Genomic DNA, 25,691 nt, shown 5'->3' on the forward strand with positions numbered 1-25,691 from the left:
GGGAAACAGTGGAAATAGTGTCAGACTTTATATTTGGTGACTGCATCCATGAAATTAAAAGACACTTACTTCTTGGAAGGATAGTTATGACCAACCTAGATAGCATATTCAAAAGCAGAGACATTACTTTGCCGACTAAGGTCCGTCTAGTCAAGGCAATGGTTTTTCCAGTGGTCATGTGTGGATGTGAGCGTTGGACTGTGAAGAAAGCTGAGCGCCAAAGAATTGATGCTGTTGAACTGTGGTGTTGGAGAAGACTCTTGAGAGTCCCTTGGACTGCAAGGAGATCTAACCAGTCCATTCTGAAGGAGATCAGCCCTGGTATTCTTTGGAAGGAATGATGCTAAAGCTGAAACTCCAGTACTTTGTACACCTCATGCGAAGAGTTGACTCTTTGGAAAAGACTCTGATGCTGGGAGGGATTGGGGGCAGGAGGAGAAGGGGACAACAGAGGATGAGATAGCTGGATGGCATTATTGACTCATTGGACGTGAGTCTGAGTGAACTCTGAGAGTTGGTGAAGGACAGGGAGGCCTGGTGTGCTGCGATTCATGGGGTTGAAAAGAGTTGGAGACGACTGAGAGACTGAACTGAACTGAAGTGAACTGAGTAATGTTCCGGTGGTATCTTTAGGATTTTCTATGTAGAGGATTGTGTCATCTGCAAACAGTAAGCATTTTACTTCTTTTCCAATCTGGATACAGATTGTGTGTGTGTGTGTGTGTGTGTGCAGTGAGAACACAAGATTTCCTCTCTCGGCAAATTTCAAGCTGTTGTAACAAAGTAGGATTAACTATAGTCAGCAAGCTGCACATAGCTCCCCAGAACATACTCATTTTATGTCTGAAAGTCTCTACCTTTGGACCAAGATCTCCCATATATCTTCACCATGTCCCGCTTCCAGATAACTACCATCCTACTGTCTGGTACTACTAAGTGTCACTTCTTCATATTCCACATGTAAGCTAGCACATACGTGTTTTCCTCTGTCTTAATTCACTTAGAATAATGTTTTCTACATTCATTCCACTTGTCTTAAGTGACAAAAATCTACATTTTTATGGCTGAATAATATGTCCATATATATATATTATATATATATGCACATACATGTATATGTGTGTGTGTTTGTACATAACTTACCTGGAACCTTGGGGTCTTTAATAACTGGAAATAATTAACAGACCAGAGGACAAATTCAGACAAGGCTTCATTGGGGCTCCTGCCGCAGTAAGAGCAAGAAAAAGTAGCTGCCGTTGCTGTTTTCCAACAGGTGGGAGTGGGAGGTAGTCTGGTCCCCTAAATGGGGTGAGGGTAGGGGGAGATTGGTGGGTTGGGCAGGACGGAAGCTGGGGTGATCTGCCCCTCCACTCCACTCCCTTTGGGGCTGTTGTGGGCAGAGATCATGGGCACACCCCTGCTTTTGCTTCTGGACCCGCAGAAATAGCAGCTGGTCTGTGGCCTTTTAATTTCTTATCGTTCAGAATTGCCCTGACTGCGCATGTGGGTGACTATAGTTTCTTTGGTCCCTTTTAGTGTCTTTGTGTTCTGTTGCCCAAGAAGCCTGTCATACACAGGTTTTTATAATTGACTTATTTGTCAACAGACATTTAGTTTATTTGTACAACAAATGATTGTTGTGAATAAAAAAATATTGGTTATATGAATGCAGGTAACTCGTTCAAATCACTGATTTTTCACAGGACATTCCTGGTGGTCACAGGAATTCTAGCTTAAGAATCTGCCTTGCAACAAAGAGAACTCGTGTTCAATCCTTCATAAAAGCAGGGCACACCCCTGCTTTTGCTTCTGGAGCCTCAGATATAGCAGCCTCAGAAATAACATGGGGATGTAAGATCCCACATGAGATGGAGGAACTAAGCCCAGGCACAACAAAGACAGAGGCTGCATACTCCAGAGACCCCATGCCACGATGAAACGTCCTGTGTGATGCAATGAAGATCCCATGATCCACAACTAAGACCCACTGGAGTCAAATAAATAAACAAATATTCTTTAAAAATATACTGATTCTGCTTCCTTTGGATATAATAATCAGAAGTGAGACTGTGAGGTCCTATGCATGTTCTATTTGTAGTATTTGAGGAAACTCCATACTGTTTTCCATGTACTATTTACATTCTCACCAACCATTCACGAGAGTTCCTGTGTATCTGTATTGTGCAGGTATGTGGTACATGCACATGATTTGGAAGGACATGGAGAGAACCCCACTGCCCTGGCAGCAAGAAATAGCAGCTGCATCATCTCCAATAAGCCTTTGTACTACAGATTGCTATGGAGCTGATGGTCCTCGGAGACTATGAATAATCCTTCCCTGTGCCTGTGAGCTAAGTTGCTTCAGTCATGTCTGACTCTTTGCGATCCTATGGACTGTAGTCCACCAGACTCCTCTGCCCATGGAGTAGGTTGCCATGCCCTCCCCCCGAGGCAGGCATCAAACCCGTGTCTCTTATGTCTCTGCATTGGCAGGTGATTCTTTATCACTACCACCACCTGGGGAGCCCGATCCTTCCTTACATCCTGAGATTTTTTTTATGGCGCCTCCCTCACAAAATCCCTCTGCCATCAAAGTTTAGTATCATTTTCCATCTAGGTTGAAAGACCCTTATGAAATTTCATCTGGTTCAACACACAATCCACACATGCAGTAATAATCCATCCATCGTGCTATGCAATCCCCAGAAAGATTCCAAGGTTTAACAACTCATGCATTTACGATGGAATAATACACAAGAAGGCGCCCAAGCAGCAAACCGGCTTCAAGACAGCTTCTTATCAGTCACAGTGACCTCAGCCAGCCCAAAAACCGTCATCTCCAAACTCTAATAATAAAAAGTACCTGTGTACGCTGATGTACATGCTCCAGTGAGACTTCAACATCTAACAAGGATACACTCCAAGGTCTCTTTTGTTGTCCTTCCAAATGCACCAGAAACCTTCTTCATTACAACTCAAAATAACAGAAAATACTAAACGGAAGCAACAAAATCATCTCCGGGATTTTCACTTCAGTTAAGTTCAATCACTCAGTCGTGTCCGACTCTTTGCAACCCCATGAATAGCAGCACACAAGGCCTCCCTGTCAATCACCACTTCCAGAGTTTACCCAAACCCATGTCCATCAAGTCAGTGATGCCATCCAGCCATCTCATCCTCTGTCATCCACTTCTCCACCTGCCCCCAATCCTTCCCAGCATTAGGGTCTTTTCTAATGAGTCAACTCTTGCATGAGATGGCCAAAGTATTGGAGAGGTAGCTTCAACATCAGTCCTTCCAATGAACACTCAGGTCTGATCTCCTTTAGGATGGACGTGTTCGATCTCCTTGCAGTCCAAGGGACTCTCAAGAGTCTTCTCCAACACCACAGTTCAAAAGCATCAACTCTTTGGCGCTCAGCTTTTTTCACAGTCCAACTCTCAATCCATACATGACCACTGGAAAATCTATAGCCTTGACTAGACAGACCTTTGTTGGAAAGGTAATGTCTTTGACTTTAAATATGCTATCTAGATTGGTCATAACTTTCCTCCCAAGGAATAAGCTTCTTTTAATTTCATGGCTGCAATCACCATCTGCAGTGATTTTGGAGCCCCCCAAATAAAGTCTGACACTATTTCCACTGTTTCCCATCCATTTCCCATGAAGTGATGGGACCAAAGGCCATGATCTTCGTTTTCTGAATGTTGAGCTTTAAGTCAACTTTTTCAATCTCCTCTTTCACTTACATCAAGAGGCTCTTTAGTTCCTCTTCACTTTCTGCCAGAAGGGTGGTGTCATCTGCATATCTGAGGTTACTGACATTTCTCCCTGCAATCTTGATTCCAGCTTCTGCTTCTTCCAGCCCAGCATTTCTCATGATGTACTCTGCATATAAGTTAAAAAAGCAGGGTGACAATATACAGCCTTGACATACTCCTTTTCCTATTTGGAACCAGTCTGTTTTTCCATGTCCAGTTCTAACTGTTACTTCCTGACCTGCATAAAGGTCTCTCAAGAGACAGGTCAGATGGTCTGGTATTGGGATCGAACCCAGGTCTCCCGCATTGTAGGCGGATTCTTTAACAACTGAGCTATGAGGGAAGCCCCTCTGGGATTTTACCAACAGTTATTTTAGAGGTTGCATAATGATTCTTGCCCTTCCAAAAGACATCACAAAATCTACTCCATGGAGTCAATGCTGTGGGGAACCTTCTGGATCCCACCTCCAGGACCAATGCACCCATCCCTCCCTGTGGGCTCAGCTCAGGCCTTGATTCTAACACACTGCAGGGTAATAGTCCTCTTCCCAACTCCACTTTCTTCCTTCCTTCTCAAATGTGATCATGACTTTCCCAATCAACCGAAGCACACAAACCTCAATCATAGCATCATGCCCACCCTTCCAGGCAACCCATAATTAGCCATGAGCCCACATTCAGGTCCTCCAGTCAAAACTGAGACCACCCTTGTCAACAGTTCCACACAACGTGATCCCACAACTGTTGCAGGGAAGAGCCAATGCTGATTCCAAGTTGGAACGGTTTCTTTGCCTTGCTTCTCACTGCTGTGGTTACTGTAATCATCCATAATGCTGGCCTCAGAGGACCCTACCTCTTGGCCTGACTGTTAAACTAAAGTGCCTTTGTTGAGCTCACAGGGAGATACTCTGACTTCCCAAAGTGTGAATGCCTGCAAGGAAGAAGAGATGAACACAGAAGGCTGGCTGTCCCTGAGATGTATTGCAAGACTGATGGCCCTTTACTGATGGCACATTTTACCTTACTTCCCCAATGCCTCTCCCTCTCGATCCTCCCTTCTGACTTTATTTCCTCACTGCTTCTTTAGTTTCATAAAAGAATCTGGCATCCAGACACCAACAAGACGGCTATTTTAGGATATTAGTTAGCCATCTTCTTGGTCAGCTGGTTTTCAAAATGAAATCCGATTATTTGCCTCAAGAAGTCGTCTTCCCGAAGCACTGGCCTCTCTCACAGGTGGCAGAGCGAGCTTGCACTGGGTCACACCACTATGCTTGCAACACACTCATATACCATTCATAAGGCTCCTTTTGCCTCCTCTCTCAACTCTCCTAGACCCCCAATAGCTTCCTCTTCACTTTCCCACATGTTTTTGCCACTATTCTGTGCTCTGTTGAACAACAGGGCTAAACAGCAGAGACCACTGGGCCTGGGCAACACACAGAAATATACAAGGCACAAATGCAAGGGCACTGGGCACTCAGTATGCTGCTGCTGCTGCTGCTGCTAAGTCGCTTCAGTCGTGTCCGACTCTGTGCGACCCCATAGACGGCAGCCCACCAGGCTCACCTGTCCCTGGGATTCTCCAGGCAAGAACACTGGAGTGGGTTGCCATTTCCTTCTCCAATGCATGAAAGTGAAAAGTGAAAGTGAAGTCACTCAGTCGTGCCCGACTCTGCGACCCCACGGACTGCAGCCTACCAGGCTTCTCCATCCATGGGATTTTCTAGGCAAGAGTACTGAAGTGGGTTGCCATTGCCTTCTCCGATGGAGACCAAGAAACGGTCCCTCCTGGGAAAACATGCCAGGAACTGGGATATCACAGAGTTTTAAAGGTCTTTGAGATTTGGCTCGATTGAGTTCAGTGAAGAAGTCATAGGAAAGGCCACAATCTCACTGCCATCTGTGGCCCCTGAGTGAGCTAAATGGAAGATAACCCAGCTCTTTAAGGAAGCCGGGCCTCCTTCACAGCCCCTTAGATTCCAAAGCTTCTGGCCATTCTAACCACAGTAAAATCAGTATCCCCCACTCTGAGTAGATAAACCGCTGAAAGCAATGCATTTCCCCACTACAGCCCTCATTAGGAAGTCACCCATTAACAGGATTACCAATCATCACAGGCTTCAATTCTTAAGATCTTATTATCCAATCACCCCAAATGTTGCACACCAAGACCTAATTAATAACCTATTAATAACCCTGTCTAACCTAATTAATAACCTATTATAAACCCTGTCTAACCTAATTATTAACCTATTAATAACCCTGTCTAACCTAATTAATAACCTATTAATAACCCGGTCTCTACATCCCACACAGCTGTGTACAGCACTCGTGCCACTGGCTTCACAATTCTAGGACAAACTCCCTTCTCCGATTAATTTTAACTAATGAAGACAACCCACTCCTACTCAACTCTATCAAACGTCTGTTAGCTAGAAGCATTTTCAAACTTCTTTTTTTTTTAATCTCTGAAAATATTCCACCAACAGTTCAGTTCAGTTGCTCAGTCGTGTCCGACTCTTTGCAACCCCATGCAGCGCATCAGGCCTCCCTGTCCATCACCAACTCCCGGAGCTCACTCAAACTCACATCCAGCAAGTCGGTGATGCCATCCAGCCATCTCATCCTCTGTCGACCCCTTCTGTTCCTGCCCCTAATCCCTCCCAGCATCAGAGTCTTTTCCAGTGAGTCAACGCTTCACATGAGGTGGCCAAAGTACTGGAGCTTCAGCTTTAGCATCATTCCTTCCAAAGAATACATCAGGACTGATCTCCTTTAGAATGGACTTGTGGATCTCCTTGCAGTCCAAGGGACTCTCAAGAGTCTTCTCCAACACCACAGTTCAAAAGCATCAATTCTTCAGCGCTCAGCTTTCTTCACAGTCCAACTCTCACATCCAACATGACCACTGGAAAAACCATAGCCTTGACTAGACGGACCTTTGTTGGCAAAGTAATGTCTCTGCTTTTTAATATACCTTCTAGGTTTGGTCATAACTTTCCTTCCAAGGGGTAAGTGTCTTTGAATTTCATGGCTGCAAACAGCATCTGCAGTGATTTTGGAGCCCAAAAAGATAAAGTCTGACACTGTTTTCATTGTTTCCCCATCTATTTCCCATGAAGTGATGGGACCAAATGCCTTGATCTTGGTTTTCTGAATGTTGACCTTTAAGCCAACTTTTTCACTCTCCTCTTTCACTTTCATCAAGGGGCTTTTTAATTCTTCACTTTCTGCCATAAGGGTGGTGTCATCTGCATATCTGAGGTTATTGATATTTGTCCTGGCAATCTTGATTCCAGCTTGTGTTTCTTCTAGCCCAGCGTTTCTCATGATGTAATCTGCATATAAGTTAAAAAAGCAGGGTGACAATATACAGCCTTGACGTACTCCTTTTCCTAATTGGAACCTGTCTGTTGTTCCATGTCCCGTTCTAACTGTTGCTTCCTGAGCTACATATAGGTTTCTAAAGAGGCATGTTAGGTGGTCTGGTATTCCCATCTATTTCAGAATTTTCCAGTTTCTTGTGATCCACACAGTCAAAGGATTTCACATAGTCAATAAAGCAGAAATAGATGTTTTTCTGGAACTCTCTTGCTTTTTCCATGATCCAGCAGATGTTGGCAATTTGATCTCTGGTTTCTCTGCCTTTTCTAAAACCAGCTTGAACATCTGGAAGTTCATGGTTCACGTATTGCTGAAGCCTGGCTTGGAGAATTTTGAGCATTACTTTACTAGCATGTGAGATGAGTGCAGTTGTGCAGTAGTTTGAGCATTCTTTGGTATTGCCTTTCTTTGGGATTGGAATGAAAACTGACCTTTTCCAGTCCTGTGGCCACTGCTAAGTTTTCCAAATTTGCTGGCATATTGAGAGCAGCACTTTCACAGCATCATCTTTCAGGATTCGAAATAGCTCAACTGGAATTCCATCACCTCCACTAGCTTTGTTCATAGTGATGCTTTCTAAGGCCCACTTGACTTCACATTCCAGGATGTCTGGCTCTAGGTGAGTGATCACATCATCGTGATTATCTGGGTCATGAAGATCTTTTTTGTATACATCTTCTGTGTATTCTTCGCACCTCTTCTTAATATTTTCTGCTTCTGTTAGGTCCATACCATTTCTGTCCTTTATCGAACCCATCTTTGCATGAAATTTTACCTTGGTATCTCTGATTTTGTTGATGGGATCTCTAGTCTTTCCCATTCTGTTCTTTTCCTCTATTTCTTTGCATTGATCACTGAGGAAGTCTTTCTTGTCTCTTCTTGCTATTCTTTGGAACTCTGCATGCAGATGCTTATATCTTTCCTTTTAGCTTCTTTTCTTTTCACAGCTATTTGTAGGGCCTACCCAGACAGCCATTTTTCTTTTTTGCATTTCATTTCCATGGGGATGGTCTTGATCCCTGTTTCCTGTACAATGTCACGAACCTCCGTCCGTAGTTCATCAGGCACTCTATCTATCAGATCTAGGCCCTTAAATCTATTTCTCATTTCCACTGTATAATCATAAGGGATTTGATTTAGGTCATAGATGAATGGTCTAGTGGTTTTCCCTACTTTCTTCAATTTCAGTCTGAATTTGGTAATAAGGAGTTCATGATCTGAGCCACAGTAGGCTCCTGGTCTTGTTTTTGCTGACTGTATAGAGCTTCTGCAATCTTTGGCTGCAAAGGATATAATTAATCTGATTTCAGTGTTGACCACTGGTGATGCCCATGTGTAGAGTCTTCTCTTGTGTTGTTGGAAGAGGGTGTTTGCTATGACCAGTGCATTTTCTTGGCAAAACTCTATTAGCCTTTGCACTGCTTCATTCCATATTCCAAGGCCAAATTTGCCTGTTACTCCAGGTGTTTCTTGACTTCCTACTTTTGCATTCCAGTCCCCTATGATGAAAAGGGCATATTTGGGGGGTGTTAGTTCTAAAAGTTCTTGTAGGTCTTCATAGAACCGTACAACTTCAGCTTCTTCAGCATTACTGGTTGGGGCATAGGCATGGATCACCATGACACTGAATAGTTTGCCTTGGAAATGAACAGAGATCATTCTGTCTTTTTTGGGATTGCATCCAAGTACTGAATTTTGGACTCTTTTGTTGACCATGATGGCTACTCCATTTCTTCTAAGGGATTCCACAGCCTGGTCTAACTCAATGAAACTAAGCCATGCCCTGTGGAGCCACCCAAGATGGGCGGGTCATGGTGGAGAGGTCTGACAGAATGTGGTCCACTGGAAAAGGGAATGGCAAACCACTTCAGTATTCTTACCTTGAAAACCCCATAAACAGTATGAAAAGGCAAAATGATAGGATACTGAAAGAGGAACTCCCCAGGTTGGTAGGTGCCCAATATGCTACTGGAGATCAGTGGAGAAATAAGTCCAGAAAGAATGAAGGGATGGAGCCAAAGGAAAAACAACACTCAGTTGTGGATGCGACTGGTGATAGAAACAAGATCCGATGCTGTAAAGAGCAATATTGTATAGGAACCTGGAATGTTATGTCCATGAATCAAGGCAAATTGGAAGTGGTCAAACAGGAGATGGCAAGAGTGAATGTCGACATTCTAGGAATCAGCAAACTAAAATGGACTGGAATGGGTGAATTTAACTCAGATGACCATTATATCTACTACTGCGGGCAGGAATTCCACCAACTTTCCCACAAATAACCAGGCCTCATTACTTGAAGCTAACTGCTCCTTGTCCACCTGCCCCACATAATCATCTTAGGTTTAGTGTCTCACTGACAGTCATCCTTGATGCATAAAAGCTAAAATTATCCCTCAACTGTCTTCAGATTCTCCGATTTCTTAAGATATTTCCCCACTATTATATGCCACTTTCCACTGCACCTGTCAGCAATCCATAATTCAACATTATCCACACTGAGTCTCATTGACTGGAAAACTACCAACCAAAACTCTCACTTCTTTAATTCAAATAAAAAACTAGTATCACATCAAAGAGGCTTCCCAGGCGGCTCAGTGGTAACAATCCTCCTGCTAATGCAGATGCAAGAGATGGGGGTTTTATCCCTGAGTCAGAAGATCCCTAGGATTAGGAAACGGCAACTCACTCCAGTATTCTTGCCTGGGAAATCCCATGGACACAGCAGCCTGCCGGGTCGTGGGGTCTCAGTCAGAAATGTCTGAGCAGAGAGACTACTTTATATTTTCTTTGATTCTAGAGCTCATACCAGTAACCAGCATCACTGGAAATTATCTCCTAAAATGAAGAGTCTCTGTAGTCAATTTATTACCCTGGTCATATAAACCAGAAAAGGACAGTAATATACCTCCCTAACACTAGAGAAAGAACTCCAGCTCCACCACCAGTTGCAAAGATCAAATTCTAAGCTAGTTCCTGAACAAGAGTTTTGGTATATTAACAAAATTATCAAGCATCATGTCTCAATTATAATGACTTTCTCCCTATAAATTACTATATATTTCATGCACGATATATGTTACCTCAGGATTTTACACTGAAAGGAAATTAGACCACGGGCCTCTCAAGGTAACAATTGAATTTACTTGGGGAGGAAAGGCTGGGGGATTAGGAAGGTCCTAAGTGACCAGAGACCAGAGATATGGAGTAGAGGGGACCCTACACGCGGACCTTAACGAGACTAAAAAGCAAAAAAATTACCTCACTATTCCTGGGGCAACTGCACCTACCACGTTTCGGCTTCAGGAATTGCTATAAACTCACGTCTGAGTGGAGATAGCAGAGACTTCCAAGCGGTAGGTTCCAAAGGAAAGGGAGAATGAGGGTCACAGCCTAGGACACAGGCCTGCGTCTGGACGTCAGAGGGGCGCGGGCGGGCGGAGCATACACCTACCTGCTTGTTCCTCCCTTTGGATCCAGAGGTGTCTTGTCAGGGTTAAGTAGTACTTGAGGGTCTTTCGCGTCTTGTGTCATACCATTGATTGCTCATTAGTTTAAGTAACTGTACCACTTTTAATAAAACCTTAATATTCTGTGGGGTAGTCACACTGGAAAGAAAGGTTTTGGCATAACATTTGGAGTCCTGCATGTCCAACGACAGAGGATGAGATGGTTGGATGGCATCACCGACACGAGTCTGAGTAAACTCTGGGAGTTGGTGATGGACAGGGAGGCCTGGCGTGCTGCAGTCCATGGGGTCACAGAGTCGGACATGACTGAGCAACTGAAACAAACTGTACTTGGAGTCCTACTGATGAGGCTCAAGTGATTCAGAGGCCTGGGAAGTGAAACCTGGTCTGCTGTCCAGGTTGGGGTTGGGTGGGAGTTGATGTAGAGGGGCTGGTGGGGTGGGGCTGGATGTGGTGTGCTAGCTGAACGCATGAATATTCCTGTAATTAGAATTTAAGCAGTTTAAGTAAACAAGAACTGGCTTTGTGTACAGTTGACAAGCTAGAATGTGAAACACACAACTCTTAGAAAGGGCTACTTCATACTAACGCTTTTAAGGGGAAAAATGGCTTGACATTTCACTTCTTCAAGGATCAAGCTTATTACCCACTGCAGTGGTCCAGCGAAAGTGCACCCTGAGGGGAATGCAGGATGGAGAAAAGCAGACCTTATACAGTGTTTTGGACATTCTGGCCTTGATATTTCAGGAAGGGTCTCTTGGGCCCATACACTTCTTCAGCGAGTCCACAGAAGTTTGGGGTAGTCTCTCCTGGTTTTCAGATCTCCTAGTTATTGGTTGATGACCCCCATTTTGTTTGGCAGTGTATTAACATACATAGCGGCCAGTTAAAAGACACTGAGTAGAACTTCCCTGGTGGTGCAGTGGTAAATAATCTACCTGCCAACGCATAGGACCCGGGTTTGATCCTGGTCTGAGAGGATGCCATGTGCCTCAAGCAACTAAGCCCGTGCTACACAAGTACTGAGCCTGTGCTCTGCAACAAGAGTAGCTACAGCATGAGAAACCTGCACACAAGTAACTAGAAAGTCACTTCTGCCTGCTGCAACTAGAGAAAGCCTACGTGCAGCAAAAAAAAAAAAAAAGGCTCAGCACAGCCAAAAAAAAAAAAAAAAAGACATTCAATCCTCTGAACTGACCAAAAGAAGCATTAAAATGCCAGTCTCCAACCATACCCCAGCCAAGTTTATGTGCAGAATTCATAGCCTGATTGCTGCAAAAAGAAAGATGCCAGCACAATGAAGACGTAGCATAGCCAAAAATAAATTTTAAAGATTAGAGAGAAAAAAACTTTTAATGAGAAATGCATTCTTCTTGATAAAAGTTTCTGTTCCATGCTTATGATGAGAAAACTTCAAATACTTATATGACGAAAACTTGTTTACATCATAATATGAAATACTTAAGCCAATACTTCAATGTAATATTCAAATAATATTTCTAAAAATCAAATATCACATAGTAACATAGGTAATTGTGAGAGTCACGTACAGAGTAGAAAGCCATGTACTACCAGGGAATACAGAGAAGTAAAGACACAGCCCAAGCTTAAGGCGTCAACAAAAGAAGTAAATATCCAAGAAGAAATGCTGTAGGGGAGGTAAGATTACTTCTTGTTGGCTGGATCAGGAAAGACCTTAGAGGGCAGAGGTAGTGAGTTATACCTTAAAAAATAAGTATAATTTTGAACTGAGAAATAGACACATGGAGAGAATACTCTTCAGGATGGAAATGATAAGCAAAAGAAGAGAACAGGAAATTACAGAGCTTAGAAAGAACTTACCCCCAGCACTCTGGAAAGATACAGCTCCTACCCAGCTCTAAAAGGCTAGCAGCCAGGCTTACATTTATCACAAAGGAAACTTGAGAAAATCAACCATACAAAATGATACCGACATTTATGTTCCCCCATTACCATTTCCGGAAAAGGCAATGGCAACCCACTCCAGTACTCTTGCCTGGAAAAACCCATGGATGGAGGAGCCTGGTAGGCTGTAGTCCATGGGGTTGCTAAGAGTCAGACAGAACTGAGCAACTTCACTTTCACTTCAATTTCAATGTAATGGAATGTCAAATTACTAGATGATCACTTGACGGTAATTAGGCAATTTACTTCTTGCTGAAAATTGTAATATATTTTCTCTCATTTCTTTGTTGTCTGTTTCTGAAAGATCTGTCAGTTGTGGACAACAAAGCACACTGTAAAATATGAAATCTTAAGAAGACACTAGAATTTATTTTCACCAAAATTATTAACTTGGCACTATTTATAAATATTTCTATGTGTACAAATTGATTGAACTCAAGTCCTAAAGGAACTGTCTTTCTTTACATTTACAGGGCACCTACTATGTTCCCTGCCATTGCCTATGTGCATTTTAATGTTACAAAAGTCTCATAATAACCCACTGACTTAAGGCAGGAAAAAAATGTAAATTAAACAAAAATCTGGGTCAGAACGTGGATAGAAAAAGTAACGCTAAGGAAAAACTATTGAAAAAAAGAAAAGAAATAGGATGGCAGGATTTAAGATATTACCACTGAAACGTATGTATTATCATAAGTAAAAGAGCCAGTGGGAGTTTGATATAAGAGCGAGTGCTCTGGGACAATCTGGAGGGATACGGTGGTGAGAGAGGTGGGTTCAGGAGGGAGGGGACGTATGTATGCCTATGGCCTACTCATGTTGATGTACAGCAAAAACCATCACAATATTAAAAAAAAAAAATTTAAGTGATGATGTTAGGCCTGAACACTAACTAAAGGCTTTGTTACACTCACGACATTTGCACTAACATGTTTTGCCACATAATTCTCATTTATATGGTTTCTCTCAAGTATGAATTCTCTGATGAACTGCAAGGCTTGTAGTTCTACTAAATGCCTTGCCACATACATCACATTTATAGGGTTTCTCTCCAGTATGAACTCTCTGATGAAAAGCAAGGTTTCCAGTATGACTAAACGCCTTGCCACACACATCACATTTATAGGGTTTCTCTCCAGTATGAATTCTCTGATGAAGAGCAAGGCCTGTTGTTTGAATAAAGGCCTTGCCACATACATCACACTTATATGATTTCTCTCCAGTATGAACTCTCCGATGAACAGCAAGTTGTCCAGTACGACTAAATGCCTTAGCACACACATCACATTTATATGGTTTCTCTCCAGTATGAACTCTCTGATGAACTGCAAGGCTTGAACTTACACTGAAAGCCTTACCACATATACCACAATTATATGGTTTCTCTCCAGTATGAACTCTCTGATGAACTGCAAGGTTTGAAGTTCGATTAAAGGCCTTGCCACATACACCACAATTATATGGTTTCTCTCCAGTATGAACTCTCCGATGAACAGCAAGGCTTCCAGTATGACTAAATGCCTTGGCACACACATCACATTTATATGGTTTCTCTCCAGTGTGAATTCTCTGATGAACAGCAAGGCCTGTTGTTTGAATAAAGGCCTTGCCACATACATCACACTTATATGGTTTCTCTCCAGTATGAACTCTCCGATGAACAGCAAGTTTGCCAGTACGATTAAATGACTTGCCGCACACATCACATTTATATGGTTTCTCTCCAATGAACTGCAAGCCTTGAAATTTCACTAAAGCCTTTGCAACATTCATCACATTTATATGGTTTCTCTCCAGTGTGAATTCTCTGATGAACAGCAAGGCCTGTTGTTTGAATAAAGGCCTTGCCACATACATCACACTTATATGGTTTCTCTCCAGTATGAACTCTCCGATGAACAGCAAGTTTGCCAGTACGATTAAATGACTTGCCGCACACATCACATTTATATGGTTTCTCTCCAATGAACTGCAAGCCTTGAAATTTCACTAAAGCCTTTGCAACATTCATCACATTTATATGGTTTCTCTCCCTTATGAGTTCTCTGATGAACTTCAAGTTCTGAGTTCTGAGTAAAGCATAGGCCACATACATCATGACATTTATATGGTTTCTTTCCAGTATGAAGTCTTTGATGAACTGCATGGCTTGCATTTTGACTAAAAGCTTTTCCAGAAACATCACATTTAGATGGTTTCACTCCAGTATGAGTTCTCTGATGATTTTCAAGGTGTGTACTTTGTTTAAAGCAGTGACCACACACATCACATTTATATCGTTTCTCTCCAGGATGAATATTCTGATGAACTGCAAGGTTTCCAATCTGAATAAAAGCCTTGTCACATACATCACATTTATGTGGTTTCTCTCCAGTATGAATTCTCCAGTGAATGGGAAGTTTGGTAGTTTGATCAAAAGCCTTGCTACACACGTCACATTTATATGGATTTCCTCCTGTATGGATTCTTTGATGTCCAGTGAGTTCTGAGTCCTGAAGAAAGGTTATGTCACATTCATTACATTTGTAAGGTCTTTTTTTGTGTGTTTCATGGTCTTGGAACAGTTTTGAAGGATGCATAACAGCATTCTCATGTTTGTGAGAAAAGCCTTTGCAGACATTACAAGTTCTGTGAGGTGGTAAACCTGAGGCGCTGACGTTTGTCACAACTTGACTACATTCAAAAATTATCCCTTCAGACTGTACCATCTGCAATTCATCCTGAAAGCTTGATCCGTGCCTTTCAAAAGGTCCATTTCCTGCATCACTTCTACTATGATGATCTCTTCCATCAGTGAGATTTTTGTTATAGGATGTAGACATTTCCTTGTCATTTCTTTCATCATATGTCCACAGACAATCAAAGTCATGTATATTTTCCTGAATCTTCCTGAGGCGAAAATCTCTGATTTCAAGGCTTTCAGCTCTTCCAAACATCACTCTTTGAAAAATTTCCCCTTTACCACTGTTTCCTTTGGCCTGTAATTTCTTGGTTATATGTATATGAGACATATCTACAAGACATAAAGAACCACAGATATTCTATTAATTACAATTCATAAATAAATTATTTCCTGTTGAACACATGATATTATACCAAAGGTCATATCCATCCTGAAGAGAATTATGAATCTTCACAATGATGATCTTAAAACGATACAACACTAAAGGAATATAACTCTTTAAAAAAGAGTGATCATAGGTAATTCAAATTAATTTTAGGGTAGTATAGTTTCCAACACAATCAGAAAACATTCATTTTATGCAAACTCATGTCAGTTCACAAAGAAAATGTATTTTCCCACCACGACCTCAAAGCTCACCCTACTTTAACCCTGGATAGGAAAGATCCCCTGGAGCAGGAAATCAAAACCCAGTGCACTATTCTTGTCTGAAAAAAATTCCATTGACGGGAAAGCTTGGTGGGCTACAGTTCATGAGATCACAGAGTCAGACAGGACTGAGCAACTGAGCAAACAAGCGTCAATCAGGCAATACATGGGAATGGTAAACAAGGCAAAAGAAACATTCTAATGAATAATGTGAAAAATAAATGGCAATTAGTAATTGTTCCACAAATACTGCATTGAGAAAATAAAGAATTCCGTAAAGTATATATATAAGTTGATGAGCCACAGATACTGAGCTTGCATTGTAAAATTACTCAAGCCCGTGTGCCAGGGGCCTGTGCTTTCCAACAAAAGAAGCCACCACAATGAGAAACCATGTTTCCTGCAACTAGCGAGTAGCCCTCTGTCATCTCAAACAGACAAAAGACCACAACAGCAAAAAAGACCCAGTACAAGCCAAAGGAAAAAAAAGACTTTGCCTTCATCTCTGTGGGTGCTACAGCACCACTGGCCGGTGCTGTACATTTCACATGTCAAAGAACACAGCCGTAAGTTAGGGAGAAGAAAACTCTCTTGTGAGAGTTCACAAACATTAAACATCTGTTTTCTCACAGAACTCTCCCACTTGGAGAGTTTCCCAAACACTATGAATGGTGTGGCTTCCTCTCTGTCCTTCTGACAGTTGACCTGTGATCACAGTGTGGATACTTTCCCACTCATCTGGATGTTTGCTATTAGCACCTCATTCTCCACAATCCAGGGGTCTTCTTCCTTGTGCCACAAGAATGGAAATAACGTTCAGATCAGAAACAGAACTTCCTACTCAGAAGTAATGCCATATACTGTGGCTTCTTCCAGAATCCAACCTTTCTTTTTTAAATAAATGCTTCTGTTACTCTCTGCCACCTTCTGAATGCACAGGGAACAGTATAATATACAGTATAACATGCAGCAGGGATCCAGTTCCTGTCTAAGAACTACTGAACCAAGAACACAAGGCTAGAAAACAGGCAACTGGAGATTTCACAGTTTGAAATCAGCTTTATAAACACCTGAGCTGTGGAGAAACTCCTTGTGCATCACACAGTGGGCAGGTCACCTGAAGGAAAGTCAAGTTTAAACTCCTGATGCCAATCAGGAAGCTTTACATGTGTGAGTCAACAAGGTTTTGAGCTTAGTCAAGAAAAACAGGGGATCTCAAAAGGTACAGAGGGAACATGCAGAGATACCCCAGGGCAGATCTCCACTTCAGGGGGAAGTGACCCTCACCCACAGACAGCAGGTTCCTGAGAATCTCCACCATCACGTCCTTGTACAAGGTCCTCTGGGCAGGGTCCAGGCATTCCCACTCCTCAGGAGTGAAATCTAGGAACACATCCTTGAAGGTCAATTGTGCCTGAAATGAAAACAGATTTCACCAAAGGGCCCTGAGGAGGATTCTTAGTTTCACACAAAATGAGAAGAGGTGAGAGGGGTAAAGCTCAATTCACTTGAAGTAATATACTTTCTGATAGATCCATTAAAAGCTGCTTGAAGCAAACTGTTGGTCTCTAATCTAATGTATAATTTCCTCTTTTTCCCTAAGATTATGATATCCTGCAATCAACATGAATTTGTCATGTATGTGGACAACACATGAAAAATACACAAAGTAAAACCAAGACTGGGTTTTCTATGCAGAAGTGTTCCATTCAACACAGTGAGTGACACAGTGTCACTATCTAGGTGAGTTACAGCAAGACTGGTGTCTTCAGAGACGACAAAGTCCACAGTGACTTTAAAAGAACATACATTGTGATGATGATGACACCATCACACTGACAATAGGTGTTTCAGCACGTCCTACACACTAAGCATTACTCTAAAGACTTCACACGGATGAACTTGTCATCAACATAACAGCACGTTAGAGAAAGATCTGTGTCCACCTTACTGGGGAGAAAACTCTTGTCACTCTAAGAAATCGCTCAGATCAAACAGTTAAGAAATGAGGCAACAGCACCTGAGCTCAGGTGGTTGGGAGAGACAACTGAACCCAAGGAATCAACCAGTTAACTAGCAGAGAAGGAAAGAGCATCCACAGAGAGTTCCCTGAGAATACCTGAAACAAGTTCAAGGTAGCTGAACTACAATAGAACAGCATAAATGGTCACAATACAGGGTCACACCCTCTCCATGGCAACCCTCACAATGTCAATAATCTTACTTCAATCTACATCATTCATGTGATGATGTAGAAAAATCAATGCCATGAAATACACTTAAGAGACAACTGAAACTGCTACAAAGCATACACCATTATTTATAAGCTGTTTTTGTAATAAAACCATGGAGTTACATATCCATGCATTCATGCATGCATGTGTAAACACACGATTGAAAAAAGAAGAGTTGTCTTTATTTTTTTTCTTTCATTCTATCAAAATGCATTCAGCATCAGCTTTGTGCTTGAAATACAGCAGTGAACATGATGGAGCTTACAATCTAGCAGCCAGCCAGCCAATTTCATCCACAATTTTGATGTTACTACTGAAATCAGTGCTCTGACACAGGCCTGGTGCTAGGACAAGATTAAACAGAAAGTCTTCACCTACATTGAGAAATCAGACAAGGTCTCTGTGAGGAAGAAACACTTAGGACTGGCAAGGTGGGAAATGGAAGAGTGTTGCAAGCAGAGAGAACAGCCTGTGTGCCGGCTCTGAGGCAGGAAGATATTTACTGAACAGAAAGTCAGCCAGTGTGACTGGGACACAGGGAATGCAGATGGGGTGATGCCAGGTAGAGATAATTTATGCAAGATCTATGGATTTTGGACTTTATTCCAAAAGCTAATGGAAGTCACTGAAGAATGTCCAGGAGGAACGTTAGATGCTTAGATTTGTTTTTCAGAGCTCAATCTACTGTGTGTGGAAGTTGTTCTTTACCTGCTTACTCATGCCAGACTCTTCGCAACCCTGCTGAGGGCAGCTCACCAGCTCCTCTATCCATGGAATTCTCCAGGCAAGAATACTGGAGTGGGTTCCCGTTCTCTTCTTTCATTGTACTTCTTCCTTCAGTAACTTTGTCAACATTCTATTTCTTTTTCAAAGTTTATTTATTTTGCTTATGTTGGGTCTTTGTTACTGTGAGTGGGCTTTCTCTAGTTCCAGCTGCAGTGCCCGGGCTTCTCCTAGCAGTGGCTTCTCTTGTTTTGGAGCACAGGCTCTAGAGAGTGCGGGCTTCCATAGTAATGGCTCCCAGGCTCTAGGGCACAGGCTCAGTAGTTGTGGCCCATGGGCTTAGTTGCTCTGAGGCATCTTCCCGGACCTGGGATGGAACCCATGCACCCAACATTGGCAGGCACATTCTTAGCTACTGTACTACCAGGGAACTCCTCAACATTATCTTATTCTAGTTCAAAAACTAAGAATAATAATAATAATAATAATACAAGCAGAAAATAACATACAGGAGATTTCTTCCAATCTTTATAAAATACCTGTATTTAACACTATGTGGCCCTCCCTAGGGGTAAATGGTTAAGAATCCACTGGGCAATGCAAGAGATGTGGGTTGTTGCCTGGTCTGAGATCCCACTTGCTGAGGGGCAACTAAGCCTGTGAGTCTCAATTCCTGAGCCAGAGTTGTAGAGCCCAGGAGGTGAAACTACTGAAGCCGGTGTGCTCTAGAGCCTGGGCTGCAAGACAACAGAAGCCACCACAGTGAGAAGTGTGCACACTGCATCCAGAGAGTGGCCACCACTCGCCAGAACTAGGGAAAAGACACTGAAGCAATGAAGTCAGAGTACAGGAAATAAATATATTTTAAAATTAATAATGTGATTTTTATCCTTAGTTTTAGCTATGTACTTATTAACAAACCCCAAGTTTATTATTTTATTTCATTAGGAAAATACTGAATCAAGATTAGTAAAGTTGGAGAATTCCCTCATGGTCCAGCGGTTAAGATTCCTCACTTCCTGCATGGTTTCAGGTTCGATCCCTACTCATCGAACTAAGACCCTGGAAGCTGTATCATGTCAAAAAGAAAGAAAAAAAATTAGTAAGCCTGATTTCACAATTTAAATTAGATGGTGTTAACAAACCACTCTCTAGCTCTGACATCGCTTTCTGAACATTCCATTCCATTCCATTCCCAAACACTTAAGTTTTCAAGGAGGTGCTCATTTAGTTTTAAATGTGCTATAAAAAGTTATAACTGATTTCCACTCATTGGCCTCTTTTGCAGATTTTCCTGTTTACTGTACATGTTAATACCTGTGGTCCACGTACAGCTTCTTTACCATGGTTGACTGAGAGCAGACAGCGCATCCAGATGGGCCCTCAACAGTCCGTGTTGCCCAACAGCACTGAGACCCCGTCTCCAACCCGTGGGTGAGAAGCCCTGCCCAGGATGGTGCCCAAGGGAGCCTCCTCACAAGGGCCAGGTCACCGGGTCATAGGGAGACCGGACCTAAGTGGAGTTGACAGGGCCTGAGGGAAGGCCCCGGGCAAGTGTGCTTATACAGGAGTCACACAGGACACTCCAGAGTCAGACACGATTAGCGAGTCCTGAGAACGGCACTTCAGGAAGGCAGTGTGAGAATCCACTGAGAATATGACCCTACCTGAGAAAGAGCTATGCCTGACTCCTGTTCTTTCCTCTTCTGGGCCTCTTTGTCCATGAGTCTTCACAGTTCTATCATGAAAGTTGAAAACATGCTGTTTAATGCTTAGAGTCAACACATCCCTCCTTTCCTCATCCCCAACCACACACACAAGGAAGCCCTAACCATGTGGAACAGACAGTCCTCTGTGGTCACTGTCTCAGGAGGGACTCAGCACAGTTAACTCCTGCAGAGAGTCCAACACGGGACTTTACCACAATTTCCTTGGATCACACTCCCCTCCTGGTGAGGCCTCATGCACACAGCAACAGGGGGCACCTCTGCTGACCCCATGATGCCCTTCAGGTCACACAGCAGACCCTGGTCCAGCCCCACTCGGAGCAGAGCACCCTTCCCTCTCCCAGGGCCTGATCTCAGTCTCAGAAGTGGAGGCTAAGAGCCCTGGTGCTCAGTGCAGGATCCAGATCGGAATCATCTGCACTCTGTGCACATTCCTGGGGCGAGGCCCCACACGAGAACCTGAGGAGCCTGTCTGATCGGGGAGAACCGACTAACCAAAGGAGTATGTGTATACATACCATACACCCTGTGAGCATGTGACACATGTGTATAGTGTGAAATATTTATCACAATCCACTAATGAACACACCCATCTCCTCCAAATTCCCATGTTCTGTGTGTGGTGAAATCATTGATGACGTACTCCCCTTGACAAAATTCCCAGCATGAAGTAACAGAACAGGATTAACTATAGTTAGCATGCTGCACATACCTCCCCAGGACGCACTCATTTCACAACTCAAAGACTATACCTTTTGACCAACATCCCCCCATCTTCCCCACCCCCCAGCCCCAGATGACCACCATCCTATCCTCTGGTACTAGTGAGTTTCATTTTTTTAAATATTCCATATAATGGAAGGACATATAATACCAGTCTTTCCCTGTCTGTCTTAATTCACTTACCATAATATTCTCTACATTCATCCAAGTTGTCCCAAGTGAGACAAATCTCCATAATTGTTTACAAGAAAGTCGCTATTGAATGAACGAATCTTTATCCCAAGCTACAAAAATAATTAAATGTAAAGAAAGCAGAAAGCCAAAAGTAAAACCTACACAAAGAACATGTTGAAAGTTCCTTGAAAAGGCATCATGTAGTAAGTGAATCAGTTCTTGCCCCATTTTTTCTCTCGCATAACCTCTACTCCGCCTCAGGAAGAGCGAAGGGGGTGACCCACAGCTGAGAGAATCAAGTCACTGCCACAGCCCCCACCTCAACTGGCTCTAAAAATGCATGCTCTTTTAATACAAATAATTACAAAATACACATGCCTCACAGACAGAAGTTTTGCAATTCTCATTCTGATCTGTATAATTTAAAGAAGCAAGATTTGCATTAGATTTTAAAGCCAAGAATCAATGTATAACGACTTAATAATTCTTACCCAACTGATTCAGCACTCTTCTGGATCTAGTCCCCACCATCACCTGCACACTAGCTGTTTTCACTTCATTTGGTTGATCTGTTTCCCTGCTTCTTTCTACATCTCCCTTTCTCTGCTTGCATCTCTGCTCTCCTGCTGTGCCTGTCCTCTTCTCTACTTCTTCCCTGCCTCCCTACTTCTTCCCTGCCTCCCATCCCGCCTCTCTCTGCCATCTCTTCGCCTTCAAGTTGCTTTCTCTCCAACCTCCCTGGTGATCCTCAGTCTCCATGGATTTCTGCTTTTCTTCTTCTACCTCTGCCCTCCCTTCCTCCCAACTCTCTGGCACTCCCAAGTGGCTATGCTTCCCTTCAACTCGCTTTTTCTCTCAGCTCCTCCAATCACTAGGAGTCCCCTTTCTCTCCCACCAGGATATTGTTGCTCTGGTTCCAGCTCTTGTATCCCCTTTGCGGGCTGTGTGAACTGCCTCTCCACTGTCGCCCTCTTTGGGACCCCTGATTTACAGCCCCTCTCCCTTGAAGGCTATAGAAGGGGGCGGCAGAGGATGAGATGGTGAGATACCATCCCTGGACTCATCAGACCTGGATTTGAGAAAACTCTTGGAGATACAGGGCTTCCAAAGAGTCGGAATGAACAACCACACCTCCCTATGTTGCTCACCCTTAACTCTACGGAGACCCTGCTTTGCTCTGAATTTCTCTCCTTTCCCCACTCGCTAACTTCAACGCTCATTCTCTTTCATGAAGCTGTCTCTTCCAAGTTCCTCACAATCCTCTTCACTGCCATCTCTTGTCCCACAGGCTTTTTTCAATTTTCCATTTCTCTAGGAGTCGCTGTCTCTGCTTCTTCTGATCCCGCCTTCCGCCCACTATTTACATGGTAGGAGACTGAATAAGAAAGGCCCTCCCGCAAGAGCCAAATTCCAGCGGGTGGTATTTGGGGCCTAAGAACCATGGGTGTCACGTGGCTGGCTCAGGTCACCTTCCCCACCAGGGATCAGGGGAAAAGTCACTCTGAAGGGCAGAAGGACCTGCCTAGGAGACGTGAGGACAGACGGCTGGGAGAGAGGGGATCTCAGGAGCGGGGCAGGCTCCCCAGAATCCCAGGACCGGGGAGAGAACGCTGCCCCTCCTGGGCCGGGGCGGCCGGCGAGGCCTCCAAGGCCCGAGAAGGAGAGGCTGAAGAACGTGCAGCGAATAAACCACCTCACCTAATAGAATTGTATGTGGTGCAGAAAGGGTAGAGGGGTCAGTGAGGTCAGTAAACGGTTTTTAGCCAGAAAAAGGTGCGAAACGCAGCGTTTCAGTGTTCCAGAAGCAGAAACCGGCTTCAATGCAGAGTTCAACCAAAAGGCAGGCGCCCCTTCGCCGCTTACGGAGACGTCTGAATTTGCTGGGGGTGGTGGGGCGGGAGCGGGGATTTAGAGTCATGCTCAGAGGTTAAAGCGTCTGCCTCCAACGCTGGGAAACCCGGGTTCGATCCCTGGGTCGGGAAGATCCCCTGGAGAAGGAAATGGTAACCCACTCCAGTATTCTTGCCTGGAGAATGCCATGGACGGAGAAGCCTGGTAGGCTACAGTCCACGGGGTCGCAAAGAGTTGGACACGACTGAGCGACTTCACTTCAGAGTCAGTAGCGACCCTCAGATCCGGGGTACAAGGAAGAGGAGACCGCGAGAGGCAGGTTTGACTCCAAAGACAGAAACTCACGCCGCGATGGGACCTCCAGTCGCCGCTCTCCGCCTCTCCGTGGGTCACAGTGCGCGCACGCGCAGACAAATAGCTGACCGGCCTGCAGGCGGGGCCAGGCCGTCAAGAGTGGGTGGTGGAGAGAAGCCGGACCAACAGAAGGTATTTGAAACGTGAGGCGGAAACTCGCTGCGTGGCGGGGCGGAGCGTCCTGGCGCGGAGCAGGGGCTGCTCGGCGCGGAGGGGCTGGGCTGCTCGGCGCGGGGCGGACCCGTCGGCGCGGGGCGGACGCGTGACCGGCGCGGGGCGGACGCGTGACCGGCGCGGGGCGGACGCGTGACCGGCGCGGGGCGGACGCGTGACCGGCGCGGGGCGGACGCGTGACCGGCGCGGGGTGGCGAAGTGTCGCGGCACAGAAGGCGGAAGTGAAGTGAAGTGAAGTGAAGTGGCTCAGTCGTGTCCGACTCTTTGCGACCCCGTGGACTTTAGCCTACCAGGCTCCTCAGTACATGGGATTTTCCAGGCAAGAATACTGGAGTGGGTTGGCATTTCCTTCTTCAGGGGATCTTCCCGACCCGGGGATCGAACCTGGGTCTTCCGCCTTGTAGGCCGGCGCTTTACCGTCTGAGCTACCAGGGGGGCAGAGGAAACTGTAATTCAATACTGTAATCACTGCTAAAGGGGACTGCAGCCAGGGGACTGCTCCTTGGAAGTAAAGTTATGATAGAACTACATGGTGTATTAAAAAGCAGAGGAATGACATTGCCAACAAAGGTCCCTATAGAGAAACTGTGGTTTTTCCAGTAGTCAGCTAGTTCAGTTCAGTTCAGTCGCTCAGTCGTGTCCGACTCTTTGCACCCCATGAATCGCAGCATGCCAGGCCTCCCTGTCCATCACCAACTCCCGGAGTTCACTCAAATTCACGACCATGGAGTCAGTGATGCCATCCAGCCATCTCATCCTCTGTCATCCCCTTTTCCTCCTGCCCCCAATCCCTCCCAGCATCAGAGTCTTTTCCAGTGAGTCAGCTCTTCGCATGAGGTGGCCAAAGCTAGGGATGTGATTAAAAAAGGGATGTGAGAGTCGGTCCATAAAGAAGGCTGAGCATAGAAAAATCGATGCTTTTGGATTGTGGTGCTGGAGATTAGTGTTGAGAGTCCCTTGGAGAGCAAGGAGATCAAAGCAGTCAACCCGAAAGGAGACCAACCATGAATAGTCATTGGAAGGACTGATGCTGGAGCTGAGGCTCCAATACTTTGGCCACATGATGCAAATATCAGACTCACTGGAAAAGACTTCGAGGCTGGGAAAGATTGAAGGCAGGAGGAGAATGGAATGACAGAGGATGAGACGGTTAGATGGCATCACCAACTCAATGGACATGAGTTTGAGCAAACTCCAGGAGATGGTGAAAGACAGGGAAGCCTGGCATCCACGAGGTTGCAGTGAGTCAGTCATGACTGAGCGACTAAACAACAACAACAACAACAGCACATCACTGATAGGGCATAGACTGGGAATTTGTGGAGGGTGTGTCTGTTTTTTTCCCAGGGAAACAGGGGGCCTAGTGGGGGTCTCAAATCAGTGATAATGGGGAAGGGTGGCTCTTGGCAGTAACCCTTTTCCTGGAAGTGAAGTGGCAGAATTCTTTAATCTTTGCTCTTTTCCATAATTACAGGATCCAAAGTAAGCTTCAACTTTGTCATCAGAAGCTATAATACCAAGAAAAGTCAAAGAAGATAAATACACATGTAATAGTTAAAAATGGAACCTTAGGAATATTAACCCAATAATAATAAAAACAACAAGGAAGACCTGAGAACCTCGGTGTATGTACCTTAGAACTTTGGTGAGGGGCCCTGTGTGTTCCTTTGGGCTGTGTTGTGTCTGGTCCTGTCACATCTTAGAGACATCAGTACGTGTTGGACGACGTTCCTCTGAATAAACAAGTCAAAGGTCTGGGTTGAACCAGAACCCAGAGGTTATATTGATGCCAAAATCTTGGCTCTCTGTGCAGAAATGCCAAACCGAAATATTTGAAATACAAACACAGAGACAGA

The 25,691-nt window shown here is 44.2% G+C and overlaps 2 protein-coding genes across 2 annotated transcripts; both read right to left on the reverse strand.

The window, feature by feature from the left end:
• Positions 1–13,447: 13,447 nt before the first annotated feature.
• LOC138419619 (zinc finger protein 664-like) lies at positions 13,448–14,401 on the reverse strand. Its single transcript, XM_069552467.1, has one exon. The coding sequence runs from the start codon at positions 14,399–14,401 to the stop codon at positions 13,511–13,513; it is 891 nt and encodes a 296-aa protein (XP_069408568.1). The 3' UTR covers positions 13,448–13,510.
• Positions 14,402–14,490: 89 nt separating this feature from the next.
• LOC138419620 (zinc finger protein 665-like) lies at positions 14,491–17,298 on the reverse strand. The gene is made up of 2 exons (XM_069552468.1): positions 17,163–17,298; positions 14,491–15,557 (listed from the first exon to the last, which is right to left on the reverse strand). The coding sequence occupies exons 1-2, from the start codon at positions 17,194–17,196 to the stop codon at positions 14,491–14,493; spliced, it is 1,101 nt and encodes a 366-aa protein (XP_069408569.1). The 5' UTR covers positions 17,197–17,298.
• Positions 17,299–25,691: the final 8,393 nt, after the last annotated feature.

This window comes from Ovis canadensis, chromosome 14, assembly GCF_042477335.2.
Source record: "Ovis canadensis isolate MfBH-ARS-UI-01 breed Bighorn chromosome 14, ARS-UI_OviCan_v2, whole genome shotgun sequence".
NCBI classification, from domain to species: Eukaryota; Metazoa; Chordata; class Mammalia; order Artiodactyla; family Bovidae; genus Ovis; species Ovis canadensis.